Below are 25164 nucleotides of genomic sequence, written 5' to 3'. Positions count from 1 at the left end.
GCATGCTAAGCATGTGCTCAGTGTTGTTGTATATGTGGGACACAGCTTTAAATGACCTGAATGTAAACACGCACACCCATACCCACACACATGCGTACACACTCGCACTCGCACTTGTTTTTCGTAGAGGTAGTCGAATAAAGTCAGGTCTGAAATGGTATTATGATAATCAAGAGATTGAGATTGTAAACCGATACACCTATCTTGGAGTTGAACTTGCATACAATTTATCATTCAATACTCACTTACAGACTAAACTTTTGTCTTCCAAGATGGCTATAAATTCTACATGGTCGAAATATTTAGCCCAACCTAGAATATCGAAAAGTAATAAATTGAAGATTTTCACAGCATGCTCTAGATCAATAATGTTTTATGCATCACAAATATGGGGTTTCCAGAAATATGAATGTGTGGAGAAACTGCTAAGATTTTTCATTAAAAAAATGTTGTACCTTCCAAATAATACGCCAAACTATATCATACACTTAGAAACTGGTCTACCCACTTTATATATGTCTACGTTAAAGAATCATTTTTGTTATGTCAGCAGAGTTCTGCGTTTAGGATCACACAGATTGCCACGAGTACTTGCAGAAAAAGTTTTGGAGTTGAAAATATATTGGGCGAAAGAATGGTCAAATATATGCGAAAAGATACAATACTTTCCTCCCAATCATAACGTCCCCGTTTGTTATTATTGGAAGGAGATTATTGACAATTTGAGTACTCACGAACGTAATGATTTTTGTAGCAGTGCAAATAACTCGCAATTCCATGATCTTTATTCTTGCTTACAATACAGTCAAATCCCTTCTTGTACTGCAGATCTATCTGCATATGCAACAGGTTTGATTATAAAAGCTAGAGGTGGCCTGCTTGACTTGAATGCCAAACATTTCACTGGAAGAAATAACTCAAATGTATTTTGTTCAATTTGTAATTTAAACCAGCCCGAAGACACATTACATTTTATTGGAGCTTGCCCTATTTTAGCAGAATACAGAACAATATTTTTTGGCAAGCGTGTTCTTGAAGAGAGTGAAGTTATTCAGATACTAAATGGCACGAATTTTCTTTCACTGTACAAATATATTATTGCAAGTTGTAAATATAGAAAATTAATTCTAAATGAATACAATATCTAATCACATATGAATTCTTTTTATTGTATAACTTAATATGAGAAAATGGCAAACAGCAAATCGCTAAGCCAAACATAGATGTAGAATACGAATCATTTATATATAATTTATCGAGGAAGTAACATAAGCAATTTGTAAACTCATCTATTAATTAAATAAAAATAATAAAACACTCGCACTCGCATTTGTTGAAGCAAAATAGGAGTTCGATATGGGGTGTATGATTGCTGCAATGCAGACGCATGTTGTTCATACGACGCCAGGTACGTCTATGATAACAACTTTGTCTCGCAATGTCTGCCTATCTTAGTAGTCATGCTTATTGGGGACAACACTGATGACGTTGTGACCGGCTTCCTAGTCGTCATTGCCGCCTTCTTCTTTCTGCCTTGTCCTTTTGTCATGTGTTGCTCTTGGCGTCTGCAAATTTTTCTTTTTTTTTTTTGAAATGCCAACAAGGATTTACAAGAGTCGCATGATACGGCCGCCATTGGCATTTGGCCAAAATATCAATTTTCATTAAAATGCAAGTTTTTCTGTGTTTGCTCTTTTGTTTTGGCGAAAAAAAAAAGTTCAAAAGGTTGTTAACCTCTTTATAAAAACACGTTCACCACTTGGCCACAACTTTGCCCAAGCAGCACACACAAACACTCAAACGAATAGGGCTGGACACGAACGACAGCGACAGACGTTTGACGGCGTTGGCTTAAAACGTTTGTGGCAAGCAAATTGTTACCAAACATTTAAGACCAATTAACACGAAAGGTAGCAACAAAAAGACAGTCCCTTCAGAGATACCTTATCAATTGATGACCATTTATTTTCAAATTAAAGATAAAAAAGTCTGCTGGCCAACAATAAGTCCATGGGTGGGTGTGTTTGTGGTTGGCTGGTTATTTGCTATGGTGGGGGTGCTATTGTGGGACATTCGATTCAAAAGTGGTGCAGGGGAAAGCTCTTATTTAAAAAAGATAAATGTTTTGATTTATTATGGCAACACTTAAGACTGCGGGACTAGAACAAGCCTCCCAGTTTCGAAAGTGATGGGCCAGAAGCAATATGTGAAAAATCAAATCGCTGTGAACAACACAGTGTCTAATACTGTTGTGAGCGTTGGGAAAGTATATTTATATACTCATATTGGTAAATTCGATTTTTTTTTACAAAAATGTTAAACATAATGGGCGTTATGGCGTGAACTTTGTATGCATCCTATTCAAGGTTTATATGGGTTAGCATAATTTTTATTAAAGATTGCAATTAAAGTAAACTTACTTTTTTTTACATTTTAGAGGCTTCGTCTCCAGGCTAAAAAAGGAAGTCTGTGCAATATTTCAAGATATCTCGATGGAAATTGCAATCTGTACGTTGATAGGGTGATGCATTTTTTTAAACCTCTTATCCCTGCATCATATTTTGATGAGATTTTATTAAGATTTGATAAAATCTTACATGTAAGGTGATTCGTAAAGTAGCGTAGGCAAGGAATCCTGGTTGAGTACTTATTAGGGTGATGACTTGACAGCTTGTATCCTGTGTCATATTTTGATGAGTTTTTATTTAAGATTAGAAAAAATCTTAAATATATGGTGATAGAAAAAATCTCAACCACAAAACCATTTAAAAACTTTCATAAAAATTTCATTTCAAAGCAATTTGTGAGCGACCTTTTATTTTAGTCATGTATATATCTGTCAACAGGGATGTGTTTGATAGCGTTATAATGGTGATCAGCAATTTTATTGTTCTCTCCATATATGTGGCCAGCAAATAAATTGGTGAAGCGATTTTATTAAATTTAACTAAAAAATTTTATAATTTCAATAAGAAATCGTTAGATGTTGAGAAAAACTACCGGTATTCAGTACAAACGCAATGTTGCATTTGAATTTCAAAGGAGGTTTGCTGCAAATCTCCTCTCATCGATGCAAAACACTAGATTTCCGAAATCTCGTCGCAAATCTAAAATATCTCCAAGCGTAAACATGGTTTTATTTAAGCTTTTTTTAATTACCGTATGTATATATTTTTGAAAAGGTCGGGAAGTGGTTGATAAAAAACAGTATGGCCAAGTTGAAGTTTGGGTAAAACCCAAAACAAGTCCAAAATTTTCACTTTTTGAAATGCAAAAGTTAAATTGAGATTATCATAAAACCAAAATCAATTAAGATCTCGTTCTGGTTTTTCAGCGGTTTGTAGATCAATATCCTCAAAAAAAAAAAAATATATAAATTTTGCCCACTTGACTTGACAAATATTCCCAAAATCTCCATAAAGGAAAGATGTGGGCAAGATCGGTATTTTCAGTAAAATGTTCACTAAGAGACCTAAATTCTTGATTTCTGCACAAAAAAATTGTTTGCAAGTATTTAGAAACCCCGTGGGTTAAAAAAAATCGGTTGTAACAAATTGGGATTTCCAGCTTTGCTTTTTGTACCCTACAGCACCACTTAGTTTGTAACTCTCAGAAGGAAGAAAAACAGAACCATTAATGAGTATACCGACCGACTCAGAATGACTTTCTGATTCGATTTAGCTCTGTTCGTCTGTCTGTCCATATGTCCATGTTTCTTTTGCCTCTCGACATTACTGATGAACTTCATTGAAATTGGTTCAGATTTAAATATAGCTCTCATATATATATATATAGCCCGATTTTTACCCCTAGAGCCACTACAAGCACATTTATTGACCAATCTTGCCAAAATTTTGCACAACGCTTTCCTTGACGACTACTTCAATACCTTAGAAGTTTGGTCGAAATCGGTTCAAATTTTGATATAGCTGTCATATATATGTTCGTCAGATTTTGAGAAATATTTGCCGATATTTGTTAACCGATTCTCCCGAAATTTAGCAGGATGGGTTTTTTATGACTCTTAATATTACTGGTGAATTTCATAGATATCGGTCCAGATTTAGATATAGCTCCCATATATGTATATTGCCCGATTTTCTATTCTAGAGCCAATGCAAGCACATTTATTGACCAATCTGGCCAAAATTGTACGCAACGCTTTTCTCAACAACTACCACAATATCTAGAAGTTTGGTCGAAATTGGTTCAGATTTAGATATAGCTCCTATATATATGTTTGTCAGATTTCGGGTCATATGCAATAATGTTGTAATTTGTCAACCGTGGTTATTACAGATTAGCATACTAACTCGAAATTTTATTGTTTTATAACCCATTTGAAAACATCCGCTGAGGTCCATCAAAATTGGTTCAGAATTGGATTTAGCTACCACATTGTATAGGGTATGTGTAAGGTATTACACAGTCGGCACCGTCCGACTTTTACCCTTCCCTACTGTTTGAACATGTATTTGTATGTTGCTCCTCCTGCAATCACTAAAAACTGATTTAGTATAAAATAATATTGACCAATGTTCCAATTGTTGTTTATATTAACTTAAATTGAATTAAATCGACAAAAACAAATATTTCCCTCTCTGTCCCTCTCTCTCTTTCGTACACAAGCCCACATCCACAAATTCTTGCTCACTAATAAAAAAAAAATGTGTTGATTTATTTATGCAATTTTTAACACACTGTTCAATATTATGGAGGAAATTGATGGAATTCAATAAAAGCCTATTATGATAACAACGCTTTGCTATAAACAAATGGGGGTCCCAGCACCACCTTGGGGGTAAATTCTTCAGTCCATTTGAACTGAGCGAACTGCAGTGCTGAACAAAGCCAATAACGAAAATTGGTTGCTAGACAACGTAGGGAAATTTGAAAATGCAAAATCGTTTGCAACTCATCAATCAATTAATTCGATCAAAAAGAATAAAAGCGGCAACAACAATAACAATAATAGTCACTACAACAGAAACAGCAACAATCAAACAAACAATAAAAAATATTAATAATCGAAGAAAATAAAAATTTAGTGGTATTTGTGCCATAGTTTGGCCATTTCGTCTGTTTGCCTAGCTTTCTTTTTTGGCTCATTGGTGTTCGATCCTCCTCCAATCAGTCAATGATGGGGCATTGTGTGCTAGTCGACCATTAACAAAACGTGCGGATAAAATTTCGTGTGAATTGAAATGGGTATTGGAATCATTTCTCATTTGTTTAAATTTTACGACCAGCAATGGCTGAACAACCGAGATAAGTGAACATTCCCCAAAAACCAATTTACGAAAATTCCCCCTCTGGAAACCAAAATACTGGGCCAAGTGTAATAGACAGACACGCACTTAGAAGTAAACAAAGAACTTGAGTGAGTACTTACATGGAAGTATTGATGAAATGCCCAACGGAAATAAAAGGCGACCGGATACCTTGGAACTAGAGGTACTCCGTGCACCTGCATCAGAATACCCAGCAGACACAGAGCAGGGCCGACCACCGGCATCGAATAAACCGCGCCGCTATGCTCACGTGGACAATGAACCACCGCCTTCCACTTTTCCCAAATCAGCCCCCCTAACCCGTCCTGCACAGCCGCCACACCCGCCTGCATATCGCAGCGCGGAGGGTAGACCCAGACGTTGGTACCACTTTGGCGGCATGTTCTCACGCAAAGCCTCGACCACAACCACCAGCACTGCCAATGTAGAAGCAGCCACTGCTACTCTAGCCAAACCGGAGCCGTCCACCATAGACAACTCAACGGCCACAATACTCACATTGTCGCCACACAATGTCGACAATGACAATTTACCCGATGTGGCTGCTGTGTTGCCGCGTCAACACCAGGACTCTTTCAAAAGAAGATCACGCAAATCACGCTCGGAAAGCCTCTACAGCTTGGCCACCTTGGCACAAACGGGTGAAATTCAATTGCATTCGCGTAGTAATTCCTGCATTCGTTTTAAGGACAAAGAAGCCGAAGCAGAGGCCGATACAGAGGCAGTAGCTGCTGCTGCCGCCCTTATGTATGGAGAAAATGGGCCCGAAATGAAAGACAAAACTCTACTCACCAGCTGCCGGGTGGTAGTGCCTGGCGATAGTGTAGACGAGATAACCGACAATCCGGTGCCTGAGGCAAAATCGGGCCTAAGAGCCAGCCTAATGTCCTTTTTGGGTAGATTTGGCATCTGGAAGAATTCCAACTGTCGACCTCCTAGAAAAAGATCTTCATTGCAGTCGAAGCATACCACACCGAGTGGTTACAGTGCAACGGAGGTGGGCAGCAGCATCAAAACACGCAAGTCGGTGAATTTGAGTTGTGATTTTGAACAGTTTGCTGCCGACCACAGTGAGGAGAAATCAGGACGATTGGCTAATGCCAAAGAAATTGGCAAACGGCGACTATCGCAAATAAAGAGGCGGAGAAGTTCCTATTACTTTTCAGGTACTTGCAATTCAAACTTTACAATTTTTTACTACTTTATGTGATATTTAGAAGTTTCAGCGCAAAACATTTTTAATTAAAACACATAAGTAAAGCTACAATATTTGTCCATGAGAGTGAATATCATTTAAACAAATAAGATCGCCTTAAGTTCGGTTGGCTTGAATCGGAAATAACCTCCACCATTGCTCGTATTAGTTAAGTCCATGAAACAGTTGTTCAAAGAATTTAGCAAATATTGGGTTGCCCAAAAAGTAATTGCGGATTTTTTAAAAGAAAGTAAATGCATTTTTAATAAAACTTAAAATGAACTTTAATCAAATATACTTTTTTTACACTTTTTTTCTAAAGCAGGCTAAAAGTAACAGCTGATAACTGACAGAAGAAAGAATGCAATTACAGAGTCGCAAGCCGTTGAAAAAATTTGTCAACGCCGACTATATGAAAAATCCGCAATTACTTTTTGGGCAACCCAATACAAAAGAGATTTGAAAATGTTATACTAGGTTAGCTTAGATAAGGTTAAAACAAGGAGGCGGATTATAATCCGTCCCATGCCACTATAGTAGACTTGAAATACAACAAGTACAAACGTGCTAAGTTCGTCCGGACCGAATCTTATATACCCTCCACCATGGATACAATTTGTCGAGTTTTTTTCCGATATCTCTGTTGTGCTGTTTTAGGCTATAGACCGATTCAGACTATATTTGACACTTATGTTAAAGGTCATGGGAGAAGCCGTTGTACAAAATTTCAGCCAAATTGGATATAATTGCCTCCTCTAGGGGCTCAAGAAGTCAAGATCCCAGATCGGTTTATATGACAGCTATATCAGGTTATAAACCGATTTGAAACGAAACACTTGCCAAATTTCAGCCAAATCGGATAGAAATTGCTCCCTCTAGAGGCTCAAGAAGTTAAGACCCAAGATCGGTTTATATGGCAGCTATATCAGGTTATGAACCAATTTGAACTATACTTAGTGCATTTGTTGGAAGTCATAACGAAACAGGTCATGCCAAATTTCAGCCAAATCGGATAGAAATTGCGACCTCTAGAGGCTCAAGAAGTCAAGACCCAAGATCGGTTTATATGGCAGCTATATCAAAACATGGACCGATTTGGCCCATTTTCAATCCAAACCGACCTACACTAATAAAAAGTATTGGTGCAAAATTTCAAGCGGCTAGCTTAACCCCTTCGAAAGTTGGCGTGCTTTCGACAGACAGACGGACGGATGGACAGACGGACGGACATGACTTAAAATGACATGACGATCAAGAATATATATACTTTATGGGGTCTCAGACGCTTACTTCGAGGTGTTACAATCAGAATGACGAATTTAGTATACCCCCATCCTATGGTGTAGGGTGTAACAACAGCATTCACAAGTTCAGCAAAAACAGTCATCAATGAATGGTCTTGTCCACAGACTTTCCCTTGACATAGACAAGCTGTTTGTATTTGAGCACTTCTCTTGTTGTTCTACTCTTTGTGTTATACTACAATTGAAAACTGTTTACTTCCTTAAACATTTTTCGTACGCCGCTTTTTATTAGTCAGAATAGTTTGTTTCATGAGATACACCCCATTGTCTTTAAATAGCACTTGTGCAGTGTACGTATGGTAATATGATATAGCCTTGGCAATAACTTAAAACAAATTGCCATTTGGAAACCAATAAAAAGGCAATTAAACCCGTATTTATTTACATTTATGCGTGTATATCCACCTCATAAGGGTAACCTGTAACTTAACTTTAATAGTAAAGGGTAATTTATTTTAAGTCGAATAGGGGTTATTTTACAATCCTACACGCAATGCTTATCATGCTTCAACAATATGAGAGGGTGGTATAAAATGGTGTGTTCCATACACGAAATTAGTGGCATTTCAATATGTTCCTCTGTCTGTCCATGTTATTTTTTGTAGAAAGTACAGACAGCAATTTTAATCAAATTAATTTTCAAGTTAGCACATTTGGTTTTTTAGCCTAGACATGAATCCTTTTAAAATTGAAAGAAATCGGTTCAGATTTATATATAGCTCCCTAATATATATCGCTCGATTTTCACTAAAAAGGAGAAAGCCGACTGCCAAGCCGAATCGGCAAGAACTTCTGAGTGGCGCAGGGCACAGTTCATGTTTTAACCATAAACCTCATATAAATGGATACCTTGTTACCGTATTTTCTTCTAGGACCTAACATACTCAACTGGATGCCTTTGGACGTCTACTCGGAATCAAAAGAAATCTAATAAAAGTGTATTAAGTTCGGCCGGGCCATCCATGGATAGTATTTGTCAAGTTCTTTGTCGGGTTTCTATGTATAGAAATCCATACAAACGATAATGGATAAGAAATGCTATGCCATTGGAGTTATATCAGGTTATGAACCGATTCAGGCCCTACATTGAAGGTGCCTCAACAATGTTAAATGTGCGACAGCAAAGTGGGCTACCGCACGTGGTTTAACGTGCAAGACAGAAGTAGTTCTTTTCTCTTTGGGAGCAGAGAAAGTTTTATTTACTAAAAGCGCAAAATACCTGGATGTTGTGCTGGACAGAAAATTGAACTTCAAATCCAAAATTATGGCAAGGGCAAGAAAGGCAAATCTTGCCTTATATACCTGCAAGAGTGCTATTGGCAAAAGGGGTCTAAACCGCATGTCATGCACTGAGTGTATACTGCAGTTGTCAGACCTATAATTCTATATGGTGTTGTGGTTTGGTGGACGGCGCTTCAAAAGTCCACCTACTTTTCAATACTCAACCGGATCCAAAGGATTGTTTGTTTGTGCATCACAACCTCTCTGAAGACAACGCCATATAAAGCACAGAATTTAATGCTACACCTAATGCCTGTGGACATTGTGGCTAGACAAATTGCTGCGACCACTACCGTGAGGCTAAGGAAGCTATCCCTTTGGCCATGCGGTGTCTACGGACAATGTGCTATCCTTGATACAATGCCCGCTGTTCCAGACAGTGTTGAATACACACTGTCTAAGCCACTTTCTAATAAAGAGTACTGTACCACAATTCCTGACAAAATTCATTGGAATTACAATATCCCATATAACATAGACTTTTAAACAGATGGTTCCAAACTAGATGACCAGATGGACTTTGTGGTGTAGTCTGACGAACTAGGAGTAGAACGACGACTGGCATAAATATCTTCTTAGACAGCCAGGCCACCGTAGCGCAGAGGTTAGCATGTCCGCCTATGACGCTGAACGCCTGGGTTCGAATCCTGGCGAGACCATCGGAAAAAAATTTTCAGCGGTGGTTTTCCCCTTCTAATGCTGCCAACATTTGTGAGGTACTTTGCCATGTAAAACTTCTCTCCAAAAAGGTGTAGCACTGCGGCACGCCGTTCGGACTCGGCTATAAAAAGGAGGCCCCTTATCATTGAGCTTAAACTTGAATCGGACTGCACTCATTGATATGTGAGAAGTTTGCCCCTGTTCCTTAGTGGAATGTTCATGGGGAAAATTTGCATTTGCAGACAGCCATTAAATCCTTGGGTGATTGTGAGCATTCTAAAATTATGTGGCCTAATCTTGACTTGAACATATCAACCGATTTACGTTTGCTGACTAGAACACACGTCGCAGTCATAGTGTCCGTCATGACATGTCACTGGTCTGATCGGAAAACATGCGGACAGACTGAAGGTTGCCAGTAATGAATTTTCCCGTAGCTGTGAGGACGTAGAAAAAGAAGAGACTATAGAACATCTGCTGTGTGTGTGTGTCCCGCACTGGAAGTCAGAGTTAGATTAGGTTGATATTAATCCGCCCTATGCCACTATGGACATACACCTAAGCCAGTAATCGGCTGCTTGTGCGCTCTGAATACTAAAAAAAGTAATCTCGAAAAAGAAAATCTAAGTTAGGAATTCCATGCTACTTACAAAATCTTTAATTGTTTGTCATGCCACGCCCCTAAGTTGGTTCACGGCTGGTATTGTGTCCCCACCGGCATCTGCTAGCCACGAAAGCCGGACAATGATATAGGAAATGCTCTAAGGTCTCATCATCTTCCCCGCATGCCCTACACATGCTATCACTTGCCGCACCGATTTTGCATAACCGAGCTCGTAGTCCTATGTGTCCCGTTCTGATAGCGAAAGCTATACTGAACTCCTTCTTACTTCCTTTCAGTAAAGCCAGCCTCGCCTTCTCACGATCTGTATCTCTCCATGGGATTTTCGTCGTTCTACCGACTGTTTCGCTGTTCCACAGAGTTACATGCGCATTCGTCGCCCACGCTCTTAACTCGGACTGCGTCGATCCGAAAGGATTCGGGCTAACTAAGTTTGTTGAAGGCAGTCCTCTGGCCTTCACTGCCAAATCGTCTACTTTTTCATTCCCCCTTACTCTGCTGTGGCCCGGCACCAAAACGATGCGGAACGTGCCATCCTCAGAGAAGGCAGTCAGAGTTAGTTCCACTTTAGGTTCTCATTTCTTTGAGAACTAGTCTGATTTAGCGGATGTGAACATTCGCAAGTTGTTGGTTTTTTTAAAGCGATTTGGTTGGTTCGGCAGTAGGAACTAGAAGGCATATTCCTTCTCCTGTTCCAGACTGCCACTTCGACCTAACACTTTAAGGGCCCAAGAAGTGAAATCGGTTTATATGGGAGCTATATCAGGTTATGGAGCGGTTAGGAACATATTTGGCACGTAGGTTGAAGGTTACAAGAAAAGTGGTTTTAGAATATTTCAGCCAAATTAGACAAGAATAGCGCCCTCTAGTGGCTCAAGAAAGTGAAAGAGGGAGATCGGTTCAAATTAATGATCGTCTCAAAAAAATAAGGTTTGGTGACGAAAATTTCCTAAAATAGTACCAGAAAAATAGTACGTTTAGTACCGAAATTTGTACTTTTTGGTACCTTGAGTTTTTAGATATGCGTTCATTTTGATACTAAAACGTTCGAATTGGTACTTTATTTACAGGCTGAGTTACATCTGTGACATTAGAGATACAGGAACATCTTGGCAGTATGTAACGGATAACTGGAAGATTGTTTTGAAATTTGTACATTTATGTACTAAAACGTACAAAATGGTACTTTATTTACGGATTAAGCTAAAAATCCTATGTAAGGGTTTCACACAACTCATTGTGCCACTTTTATCGGTTAAAAAATGCACCTTTTGTGGGCCTAAGAACTTAAATCGAGAGATCAGTATGTATATGACAGCTATATCCAAATATAGACCGATTTGAACCATATAGAACACGAATGTCGAGGAGCTTAACACAGCCTACTATGTCAAATTTTAGGGAAATTGAGTAATAGGGAAATTTATTGCCCCAAGAATTTAAATCGGGAGATTGGTACATATCGCTGCTATATCCAAATATAACGCGATCTTCACCATTCTCGGTACGAATGTCAGGGGTCCGTACGCAACTCATTGTGCCTAATTTCAGCAAAATTGGTTAATAAATTCACCTTTTATAGGTCTAAAACCTTAAACCGGGAGATCGGTATATATGGCAGTTCTATACAAATTTGGACCGATCAGGACCGTATTAAACATAGATGTCAAGAGGCCTATCACAACTCACTGTCCCAAATTTCATCGAAATAGGATAATAAATGTAGATTTAATGGGGCTAATACCTTAAATCGACAGATCGGCCTATAGCGGGACTATATCAAGATATAGTCCGATATAATCCCTTTTCGAACTTAACCTGGTTATGGACAAAACAAGTAAATGCGTGCTAAGTTAGGTGAGGCCGAAGCTTTGGAAGCCACCAAAAATGTATGCAAACTAAATTCAGTTGAAGGGCACAATTTTATTCTACATACCAAACTTCTGTCAAACCAGTAAATTTAAAGCTTCTAGGAACCGAACAAGTATAAGCGAGAGACCGATTTATATGGGAGCTATATAACATTATTAACTGATTTGGACCATACTCGGACACCAGAACACTGCATGCAAAATTTCAGCCAAATCGGACAAAAATTACGGCTTCTAAGGGCTCAAGAAATCAAATCGGGAGATTGGTTCATATAGGAGCTATATTAGGTTATAAACCGATTTGAACAGTACTTGGCACAGTTGTTGAAAGTCTTAACAAAACTGAATGTCCAAAATTGTAGCTAAATTGGACAAAAATTGCGGGTTCTAAGGGCTTAAGAAGTCAAAATTTCAGTCAAATCGGACGAAATTTGGGGCTTCCAGTTAATTCGGGAGATCGGTTTATATGGGAGCTATATCAGGTTATAAACCGATTTGGACTGTACTCAGCATTGTTGTTGTAAGTCATAACAGAACACTATGTGCAAAATTTCAGCCAAATCGGAAGAAATTTGGGGCTTCCAGTGCCTCAAGAAGTGTAATCGGGAGATCGGTTTATATGGGAGCTATAGCTACATCTGAACCGATATGGGCCATTTGCAATCCCCAATAACCTACATCAATATTAAGTATCTGTGCAAAATTTCAAGCGGCTGGCACTACACTTTTGACCTCTATCGTGATTTCGACAGACGGACGGTCATGGCTGGATCGAATCAGAATGTCGAGACGATCCAGAATATATGTACTTTATGGGGTCGCAGATCAATATTTCGAGGAGTTACAAACGGAATGACTAGGTTAGTATACCACCATCCTATGGTGGTGAGTATAAAAAAAATCTCAATATCTCTATTTTAAAAGACTGTAGTGTGATTTCAACGGACAGACGCACAAACGGACGGACGGACATGGCTAGATCGTCTTAGATTTTTACGACGATTTCGATATCGATGTTTTTCAAACGGAATGACAATGAACATATCCCCACTATCCTTCGGTGGTGTGTATAAAAACTTATTGGGTTGCCCAAAAAGTAATTGCGAATTTTTTAAAAGAAAGTAAATACATTTTTAATAAAAATTAGAATGAACTTTAATCAAATATACATTTTTTACACTTTTTTTCTAAAGCAAGCTAAAAGTAACAGCTGATAACTGACAGAAGAAAGAATGTAATTACAGAGTCACAAGCTGTGAAAAAATTTCTCAACGCCGACTATATGAAAAATCCGCAATTACTTTTTGGGCAACCTAATATATATCACTTGGCCTATTTGGCGAATACGTAATGACTACAATTCCCATTCAATGTTTATCATACGCCTGGGAGCTTGTCATTAGTCATCCACATTCAATTGTCTGTATGAGTATGACTAATTTCTCTTTCATCAAAATCAATTCAATATTTGTTCACTTAATAGGGGCCAGACTAATTGCAATGCAATTAAAAACTTACTTAATTATAACCTTTCTGATAGATGTTGAGCGAAACAATGATGATAATGAAAGCTGTGATAATATTGTAGTTAGAAAAAGAACATTATTTTAAAAAATAAAATGTGTACCATATACGAAATTTTGTTTAGATTATGGGAGGTTCCTTATCATTGAGCTTAAAACTTAAATCGGACAACACTCATTGATATGTGAATAGTTTGCCCCTGTTCCTTAATGAAATGGCAAACTTCTCACATATCAATGAGTGCAGTCCTATTTAAGTTTTAAACTCAATGATAAGGGGCCTCCTTTTTACAGCCGAGTCCGAACGCCATGCCACAGTGCGACTCCTCTTTGGAGAGAAGTTTTACATGTCATAGTACCTCACAAATGTTGCCAACATTAGGAGGGTAAAACCACAGCTGAAAATTTTTTCTGATGGTCTCGCCAGGATTCTAACCCAAGCGTTCAGCGTCATAGGCGGACATGATAACCTCTGCGCTACGGTGGCTTAGGTAGATTATCAAAATTATTATTTTTCGTATTCCGCAGTCTTATTACTTTACACAATCAGCCCATATAATCTTGTTTTATTGCACTCCTACTTTACACGAAATATTTTAATAATAAAAATAAAAATACAATCTCAAGAAAATGTTTATTTCTATTTTCTTTTGCAGACAATGAACGCAGAATACGTGCTAATGATCGGGATTTTAACGCCCAATTCAAATATGCTGTAAGTATGAAAACAACAACAAAAGCACATTCCCCTACATATTTGCTTCCATTCAATACACTTGCACGTCATATTTTTTTTTTGGCCTGTGCTAAAATCAATAATCTAAGAGCCTTATTCATAATTCTCTGGGGTTTTCTGGGGACCACTACCATAGCATTTATTGCATTTCGAATTTTCCGCCTCACAACCACAATCCCATCGATATGTCTATGGGGATAAATTAGAAAATTTATTTTGCTGCGCCTCGATGCCATCATTCGAAAGCAATTGAGGGGTTAATTGGGTCAATGGGTTAGCAGGCATTCCCGCAGCCACCGACGCCTGTAAAACTAGCCGGGATTGGCGTCAGCCAATCAACCGTGTCACACAGCAAATTAACTTAATGAAATCGTGTGAAATTTGACTGCTCCAATAACAATGAAATCGCGCACGAGTGAGTAAGCGATTCATTCAAACATGGCCACAAATGCATTCATTCATTGCAAATGATACCCCCAAGAATAGTGGATGGCGGGGTGGGTTCAGCCTTAATTGACCGTGTAAGCTGCAATCATTGCAGAAGTTTAAAGTTCATTTTAGGTTTTCGTACAGGATATTCGTCCAGCATATACCATGTAGTTAAATGCTTCTATTCAAAGAATAACATAACAAGCATTTTAAAAAAAAATTGGGAAAATGTGTGATGTTGTTAAAGCATTTGGCTGGCTACACGGATAGCGATATTCTGGTCCGTCGAAACTTTTATCAAAGAGATTTGTCAAATGGATTATAGTTATAAAATTTCAGTAGATTTTCAACTTATCCTTTGGCAATACGGATAATTGCCGCTCAGAGACACGCCGCACAGTGGGTGAAAATCGAAAAAACTAGTAATAAATATAAAATTAGATTTTTTTATAGACAAATATTGAATACTATCACAAGTTTCGAGAACTTTAATGTGGAACACGTTGTTGAATAAGGGCATACCGGAAAAGATCGTGACACTAATAAGGGAGCTATATAGGGATGCTGAAGTTTCAGTCCGTGTCAATGAGTAAAAGAGCCAACCCTTCGGAATCGATTAAAGAGTGAAGCAGGGTTGCATCCTATCGCCGATGCAATTTTTTTCAATTTTATTAGACTCTGTATTAGAAGCAGCTGATGCTGATGCCTCTTTGCGCATCGCTTTGAGCACATAAAGGCAAAATTTGAACGATTGAATGAAAATGCTGCGAAATTGATGAGGAGCGGAACAACAAAGTTGACACCTCTCACTATGAACGACCATGTCATTGAAGACGTTGACAACTTCTCCTATTGGAAGCAGACATATGCGCATGTATCATCAAGGCTAGAAGGGCCTTTCTTAAACTCAACAAATGTTCGAGTTACAGTGACATCTCACATAATTCAAAAGTCAGAAACTTCAACAGAAGTGTGAAATCTATTTTATTATAAGGCTGTACAACTTGGAGCTTGACACAAGCGACTACCCGCAAAATCCAAGTTTTTATAAATTGCTGCCTGCGAAAAATACTTCGAGTTTTCCCTGTCGATGTAGAAATCCGAAAGAGAAAATGGACTTGGTTGGGTCATATCCTACGCAGACCATGCGATGATATGACGAGTAATGTCATAGACTGGAACCCGCAAAGACAGCTAAGGAGGGGACGGCCGAATAACACATGGATCCGCTGTACGAAAACAGAGTTGGTATCAAACCATATATCTTGGAATCAGGATAAGGCTTTAGCCAAGGATAGAGCTAGATGGAGAGAGCTTGTTGTTGCTTATGTTCACACTGAACAGTTTACTATTGATCATATCGTAAGGGTGATTTTAATACAAAGGGTGATTTTTAATGAGCTATAGAAAAGTTTTTCAAAAAAAAAAAAGACAAATTTCAGAAAAATGCATGAAATCTTTTTTTGAAACCATAGTACGTTCCATATAATTTATTGTTTGAAGATTCTTTCATGCAAATGCTGACCGTGACTGCGCTTCAAATGGTTTATCCGCTTAGTCCAATTTTGGCATGATCTTTACAACATTTCGGCCGGTATCGCAAGTATAAATGCTTCAGTGTTATCTTCCAATGCGTCAATTGAGCGGGCTTGTCTGTATAGACATGAGCTTTAACATAGCTCCACCAAAAATAGTCTTAAGATGTTAAATCGCACAATCTAAACGGCCAATTGACCGTTCCCCAACGTGAAATAAAATGTTCACCGAACTCGCCTTTCAATAAGTCCATTGTTACGCGTGCTGTGTGGCAGGTGGCACCGTCTTGTTGAAACCAAATGACATACATCATCTCCCGGTAGCGCTCACCATTCACAGTTACGTTACGATTCGCATCATATTTGAAGAAGTACGTTCCAATTATGCCACCAGCCCATAAGACGCATCAAACTGTGACTTTTCTGGATGCATTGGTAGCTCTAGCTATTCTTCTGGCTGATCTTCACTCCAAAATCGACAATTCTGCTTATTTAAGTACCCATTGAGCCAAAAATTAGCTTCGTCGTTGAAGAAGAAGAAACGCGCGATGAACTTTCCTTACAGAGCAGGCATTTTGATAATTAAATTCAATAATTTACAAACCTTGTTCGTTTCTAAGACGATTCATGATTAAATTGTAGACCAAACGTAGGGTGTTTGACTGACAGTGAAACAATATACGAAACGTGCCTGAGCTGTTTAAACCAGTGTTGCCAAAAGATAATAGCTAAAAAATCACCCTTTACATATTTATCACCCGATTTCCCCCTCTAGGGCCAAAGAAAGTATATTTATTAACGAATCTTCTCGAAATTTTATACAACATTTGTTCTATGACTACCAATATTAATACGGATTTTAATAAAAATTGATTTGGATTTTGTTATAGCACCCATAAATATGTATCGCCACTATTTAAGGCCGTGGTAACATTTTGAAGGAATTTGGTACGGATTGTTTTTCTAGCTAGCTTTCAGAAATCATCCGTCGAAATTCATTAACTTGTAGTCATTTAAACATTCGTAGGGCCGTTAACAGTCTGCACAGTCCGACTTAATTAAGCGTTGAATTAGATGATAAGGCCCGAATAAGAAAATGAACGCCCTTTAGAATCTTCAAAGTTTTAATAACTCTTACTGCTTCCTTGTTATTGTTTCAATTTTATTATTCATATAATTTTTTTTTCATTTTCAGGATAACTACATTAAAACGTCCAAGTATTCGATGATGACCTTTTTACCCTTCAACCTCTTGGAACAATTTCAGCGTTTAGCAAATTTTTATTTCCTATGTCTGCTGGTGCTACAACTAATTCCGGCAATATCATCACTAACACCAGTTACTACAGCCATTCCATTAATTGGCGTCTTAACATTGACCGCAGTCAAAGATGCCTATGACGATATTGTAAGTACCTACGCACTCACTCGTAATCGAGTATTATAAATGCCAAAGAGCACATTGCCCGAATTATTAAGTTAGACAAAAACTTAAAACAAGACAGTCAAGAAACTAAAAATCGAGTACTACCATCTACATATAGCCCATAAACATACATATGTATGTCTTCACAAACTTAGAAATTACACTCAAATGCATTGAAAGCATTGAAAACCAAAATAGCTTAATTAACATATTATGGATATGTTAGAGTGAGGTTTGATTATTTTTATACCCACCACCGTAGGATGGGCGTATATTCAGTTAGTCATTCCGTTTGCAACACATCGATATATCAATTTCCCACCCTACAAAGTATATATATTTTGGATCTTCGTAAAATTGTAAGACGATTTAACGATGTCCGATGTACAAAGTATATATATTTTGGATCTTCGTAAAAATGTAAGACGATTTAACGATGTCCGTGTGTCTGTCCGTCTATCCATCTGTCCGTCCGTCTGTAGTTATCACTCTACAGCCTTCAAAAATTGAGATATTGAGCTGACCTTTGGCACAGATACGTCTTTTTGATGCACGCTGTTTAAGTTCATGTACGGGCCAAATCGGACCATATTTCGATATAGCTGCTATACAGACTGATTTTCCGATAAAGGGTCTAATGCCCATAAATGCTTCAAAACATTGAAACATTGAGTAGTTTTAGGCCTCCCGACATCTGATATAAATATGGTCCATATCGGACTATATACCGATCTGCCGATAAAGCTCATCTGAAGCCCATTTAAGCTTTATTTTTTAACCGATTTTGCTGAAATTTGAGACATTGAGTAGTTTTACGCCTCCTAACATAGGACCAAAATATGGTGCAGATCGGACTATATTTAGATATAGCTGCCATATAGACCGATCTGCCGATAAAGGGTCTGAAGCCCATAAAAGCTTTATTTTTTAACCGATTTCGCTGAAATTTGAAATAGTAAGTAGTTTTACGCCTCCTAATATAGGACCCAAATATGGTGCAGATCGGACTATATTTAGATATATCTGTCATATAGACCGATATCCCGAAAAAGGGTCTGAAGCGAATAAAAGCTTTATTTATTACCCGATTTCGCTGAAATTTGAAACAGAGGGTTATCTTAGTCCTCCTGATATTTGACCTAAGTATGGATCAAATCGGACTATATTTAGGTATAGCTTCCATGTAGACCGATCTCCAGATAAAGGGTCTAAAGCTCATAAAAGCTTTATTTTTTAACCGATTTTGCTGAAATTTTATACATTGAGTAGTTTTACGCCTCCTATCATAGGACCCAAATATGGGTAGTTTTACGCCTCCTATCATAGGACCCAAATATGGTTTAGATCAGACTATATTTAGATATAGCTGCCATATGGACCGATCTGCCGATAAAAGGTCTGAAGCCCATAAAAGCTTTATTTTTTAACCGATTTCGCTGAAATTTGAAACAGTAGGTAGTTTTACGCCTCCTAATATAGGACTCAAATATGGTTCAGATCGGACTATATTTAGATATAGCTGTCATATAGACCGATATCCCGATAAAGGATCTGAAGCCCATAAAAGCTTAATTTTTTAAACGATTTCGCTGAAATTTGAAACATAGTCGTTTTACGCTTCCCAACATCCGACTCAAATATGGTTCAGATCAGACTGCATTTAGATATTGCTGTCATATATGCCAGTTAAGGGTATGCCAGTTAAGGGCCTAAAACTCATAAAAGCTTTATTACCCGATTTTGCTGAAATTTGAAAAACAAAATTCAACAGTGACTTATATTTTAGGGCATTCAATGTCCGTTCCGAATTCGGGTGCATGAGTTATCCAATTTTCACCGGACGAAAGGGGGTTTACATATATACCCGAGGTGGTGGGTATCCAAAGTTCGGCCCGGCCGAACTTAATGCCTTTTTACTTGTTTTTTAGGATACTGTGATCTTGGTATTTCATCAAAAGATTTTTGTTTATTTTTGATAGATTCTGTGGATTTTTATACCCTCCACCATAGGGTGGGGTATATTAATTTCGTCATTCCGTTTGTAACACCTTGATTGTCATGACATTTTAAGTCGATTTGGCCATGTCCGTCCGTCCCTGCGTCTGTCCGTCCCTGCGTCCGTCCGTCTGTCGAAGGAGTGAAGCTAGGCGCTTGAAATTTTGCACAAATACTTCGCATTAGTGTCGGTCAGTTGTAAATAGGTTATATCGGTCCATGTTTTGATATAGCTACCATATAAACCTATGTTGGATCTGGACCTCTTGAGCCTTTAGGAGGCGTAATCTTATCCGATTTCGCTGAAATTTTGCATTAAGTGTTTTGATATGACTTCCAACAATTGTGCTAATCAAATCGGTCCATAACCTAATATAGCTGCCATATAAACCGATCTTGGTTCTTGACTTCTTTAGTCACTAGAGGGGGCAATTCTTATCCGATTAGGCTGGAATTTTGCATGAAGTTTTTTTGTTATGACTTCCAAAAATTGTGCTTAGTATGGTTCAAATCGGTACATAAACTGAAATAGCTGCCATATAAACCGATCTGGTATCTTGACTTCCTAAGCTTCTGGAGGGCGCAATTCTTATCCGACTTGGCTGAAATTTTGTACAACGGCTTCTCCCAGGACCTGCAATATACGTTTCCAATATGTCCTGAAATTTTACACAATGACTTCTATTATGGTCTTGAACATTCAATTCATTTATGGTCCGAACCATAGCTTGATTAAGCTCCAATAGCATAGTATTTTCTCATCCATTATCCTTTGTTTATCTAAAAAGATATACCGGCCAAAGAACTCGACAAATGCGATCCATGGTGGAGGGTGTATAAGATTCGGCCCGGCCGAACTTAGAACGCTTTTACTCTTTCTTTTTGGTGTATACTACAATTTGTTGGTTATAATATTTTGTTGTTTGCATTATTCGCACATATTGACGCCCGTTTGCGTATTCACGGGTTGTTGACATTGACATTTGTGGTACAATTTTATGCCACTTAACCAAGAATGTGTTTATGAAATGTGTGCCATTAGACCTGGTGCTTGCTTGATGTGTGTGTGTATGTGCGTGTCAGCACTTTTGGATGCAAGCAGCAAACACACGTTTCTATTTTCAAGGTTCAATGTTTTCAATTACAAAGCGCCGCTGTGATGCGCGAACAAATTCTTTCTAATACAGCAAACTGGCAATCAAAATACATTTTTAAAGTTCAAAGCCAGCTGTTTAGAGAGTACATTGTATTTGCTTGAGGGGTATAAATAATAAAAAAAAAATATTTATAGACAAAATCCTATGGAAAACTCCGGATAGTGAGACAAGTCTATTTCTGAAAGGGGATATAAAGGAGATTCGATATCTTAACGGCGGGACACATAGGACTACAAGCTCACTTCTGCAGAATAGGTGCGGCGAATCTGGCCAGTGGGATAGAATCGAAAAAAAAACTAATAAAAAATATGACATTTAAGATTGGACAGATATATGTACATAACTGTTTGAAATTTGAAATGATAAGAGCTGAAGTGTTATCGAGATCATGTGCAAACGTGCAATGTTCCAGGCGGTTCTTGGCAGGTTGCTTAAGTTGGTAAACTCGGTATATCGAAAAATTTTCTGGCTTTTGCTGGACAGTGCTCAAAAATTCGTACAAAAATGTCTGCTTGAGTCAATATTTCTACAGGGTTCGGGGATTCGTTACTTGTAATGTTAAATTTTTGAAATTTTGGCCATTTTGCGATTTGCGAAAGCATTTGTCGTTCGATTTTTGTTTTGATGCATTATATGAATTTTTGACAAAATTTGCATTCATTGTCCGATTTTGCCGAAATTTGGAACAGTGAGTTCTGTTAGGTCCTTCGTCATCCTTCTCCAATTTGGCCCAGATCTGTCTAAAATTGATATAGCTGCCATATAGACTGATCTGCCGATAAGGGGTCTAAAGCCCATAAAAGCTTTATTTTTTACCCGATTTCGCCGAAATTTGAAACAGTGAGTTGCCTTGAGCCCCCTTAAGCCTCCCGACATCCGACCTAAAAATGGTTCCGATCGGACTATATTTCAGGTCAGGACAGAGCCTGCAAACCTGCAAACCTGCGGTCAATGTATACTCATCGGAGTAGAACCCATCTACAACAATTCGTATAGTGCGATCTCTGAGAAAGCTCGATATAAATCGAACGAAGTAATTACCGTCTCTTTTTGGATTCAAAACCTTATAGTCCGATATAAAAATGATCTGTGCAAAGTTTCAGCACAACATATTAATTTCCAGAGACTGTAGCGTCATTTCAACAGGCAGACGGATTGACGTAGATAGATTTACATGCTCTTCTTTGATTTCGAGTGCAACAAATTTTCAAATAAATATTTTTACAATATTTTTTGTTTTTCTTTACAGCAACGTCATGTCTCAGATTCTCAGGTGAATAATCGAAAATCAAAAGCTTTAAGAAACGGCAAATTGGTCGATGAAAAATGGTCCGGCGTGCAGGTGGGTGTTACTTTTGACTTGTCTCTTAACCAAAAACTCTTAATTATTTTCACATTGTTTTTCAAAATAATTGTTTGTTTCAAATTTTGTTTATTTGCTTTTAATTTTTAATTTGCAGGTCGGCGATGTGATACGCATGGAAAATAATCAATTTGTTGCGGCCGACATACTACTATTGAGCACATCCGAGCCAAATGGCTTGTGTTTCATCGAAACTGCCGAATTGGACGGCGAAACGAATCTCAAGTGTAAACAATGCCTAACGGAAACTATTGAACTGGGCAGTAATCACGACCAACTGTGGAATTTCAATGCCGAAATCATCTGTGAGAAGCCTAACAATCTGCTTAACAAATTCGAGGGCACATTGATGTGGCGCAACCAGCGCTATCCGCTGGACAATGAGAAGATCCTTTTGCGTGGCTGTGTTTTGCGCAACACCCAATGGTGTTATGGCGTTGTGGTCTTTGCCGGCAAAGACACCAAACTGATGCAGAATTCAGGCAAAACCCAATTTAAGAGCACCGGTGTGGATCGTTTGCTGAATTTTATTATAATCGGTGTAAGTAGATGAATGATGACAATTATAATTAGGAACAATCCAGTTGCACCAATCAGGTGGCATATATGTTGAGTGTGTTGTGTCTTTATTCATTATTCGTTGGCTAGGCTCTCCTAATTATTCGGAGTACAAGGTTTGAAACTTGATGGAGTGCTTACAGACCGCTTTCGCTTGAACTTATCCATACACTCATAAAAATTTGTTAGTAAAAACAGCAAAAATGTTTGCTGTAACAGCAGAAAGTCTGCTGTAAATGGGACAGCAAACTTTTTTGCTGCTTCCAAATTTTATAAGGTCAAAAAAAGCTCATAAATGTCGTAAATATATCAAACATTTTTAAATTCCATCTTATCTTTCAATTTTGCATCCATGCAACGTTATTTTTTTTTGCAATTTCTAAAATTTTTTAACGAATTTGAATGACAGCAAACAAAATAACTATAAATATTATATTTATGCTTTTAAACAAAAAAATTAACGCCCAGCAAATGCCTCAATAGTTGTTTAGAAGTTCAATCAATTTTAATGGATTTATTCAAAAATTTAAATTTTTTTTATGTCAGCAGACAGTGTTTGCTGATATCAGCAGATTATCACTAATATCCTTTAAAGTATTATTATATTGGGTTGTCCAAAAAGTAATTGCGGATTTTTTAAAAGAAAGTAAATGCATTTTTAATAAAACTTAGAATGAACTTTAATCAAATATACTTTTTTTACACTTTTATTCTAAAGCAAGCTAAAAGTAACAGCTGATAACTGACAGAAGAAAGAATGCAATTACAGAGTCACAAGCTGTGAAAAAATTTGTCAACGCCGACTATATGAAAAATCCGCAATTACTTTTTGGGCAACCCAATACTTACCACAGAAGGATGAGTGTATATTAATTTCTTCATTCCGTTTGCAACACATCGAAATATCCATTTCCGACCCTATAAAGTATATATATTCTTGATCAGCGTAAAAATCTAAGACGATCTAGTCATGTCCGTCCGTCTGTCAGTTGAAATCACGCTACAGTCTTTAGAAATAGAGATACTGAGTTGAAACTTTGCACAGCTTCTTTTTTTTGTCCATTAGCAGGTTAAGTTCGAAAATGGGCTATATCGGACTATATCTTGATATAGGCCCCATATAGACCGATCCGCCGATTTAGGGTCTTAGGCCCATAAAAACCAAATTTTTTAACCGATTTTGCTGAAATTTGGGACAATGAGTTGTGTTAAGCCAGTCAACATCCTTCTTTAATTTGGTTCAAATCGGTTCAGATTTAGATATATCTGCTATGTAGACCGATCTCTCGATTTAAGGTTTTGGGGCCATAAAAGGCGCATTTATTTTTCGATATTGCCAATATTTGGAACAGTGAGTTAAGTGAAGCCCCTCGACATATTTTTGCAATTTGGCACAGATCGGTCCAGATTTGGATATAGCACTTATGTAGACCAATCTCTCGACTTAAGGTCTTGGGCCCGTAAAAGGCGCATTTATTACCCGATTTCACCGAACAGTGAGTTGTGTTGGGCCCTTCGACATCCTTCTTCAATTTGGTTCAGATCGGTCCAGATTTGGATATAGCTGCCATATAGACTGATCACTCGATTTAAGGTTTTGGGCCCATAGAAGGCGCATTTATTGTCCGATATCGCCAAAATTTGGAACAGTGAGTTAAGTGAAGCCCCTCGACATATTTTTGCAATTTGGCACGGATCGGTCCAGATTTGGATATAGCTCTCATATAGACCGATATCTCGACTTAAGGTCTTGGGCCCGTAAAAGGCGCATTTATTATCCGATTTCACCGAAATTTGGGGCAGTGAGTTGTGTTTGGCCCTTCGAAAGCCCTATTTAATTTGGCCCAGATCGGTTCATATTTGGATATAGCTGCCATATAGACCGATCTCTCGATTTAAAGTATTGGCCCCATAAAAAGCACATTTATAATCCGATTTCGCTGAAATTTGACACAGTGATTTATGTTAGTTTTTTCGACATCCGTGTCGTATATGGATCAAATCAATCTTCTTTGGATATGGCCACCAAAAAGACCAATATTTTGCTCTACAAAATTGAACAATGACTTGTATTTATTAGACCTCTCCATATCCGTGTCGCAATTTGTCCAAATCGTACCATATCTCGATAAAGCTGTTATGGGTACCTAAAGTTCGGCCTGGCCGAACTTAACGCCTTTTTACTTGTTAAAGTTGGTATTGAAATTTTTTGTTTTTT

The 25164-nt window shown here is 37.9% G+C and overlaps 1 protein-coding gene across 5 annotated transcripts in view; it reads left to right on the top strand.

The window, feature by feature from the left end:
- Positions 1-25164, top strand: part of LOC106087547 (phospholipid-transporting ATPase ID) — a 203585-nt gene that overhangs the window by 136490 nt on the left and 41931 nt on the right. For 3 of the 5 annotated variants that reach the window (XM_013252620.2, XM_013252619.2, XM_013252621.2), the window contains exons 2-6: positions 5250-6457; positions 14404-14462; positions 17643-17855; positions 22275-22367; positions 22486-22929. In XM_013252620.2, the coding sequence (XP_013108074.2) occupies positions 5410-6457; positions 14404-14462; positions 17643-17855; positions 22275-22367; positions 22486-22929 (1857 nt within the window). In that variant the 5' untranslated portion in view covers positions 5250-5409. The remainder of the gene's footprint in view (positions 1-5249; positions 6458-14403; positions 14463-17642; positions 17856-22274; positions 22368-22485; positions 22930-25164) is intronic. The other 2 variants (XM_013252623.2, XM_013252624.2) reach the window with 1 other exon arrangement.

This window comes from Stomoxys calcitrans, chromosome 4, assembly GCF_963082655.1.
Source record: "Stomoxys calcitrans chromosome 4, idStoCalc2.1, whole genome shotgun sequence".
Taxonomy (NCBI): Eukaryota; Metazoa; Arthropoda; class Insecta; order Diptera; family Muscidae; genus Stomoxys; species Stomoxys calcitrans.
Note: the sequence above shows the minus strand (reverse complement) of the source record. Positions and strands in the feature narration are given on the sequence as shown.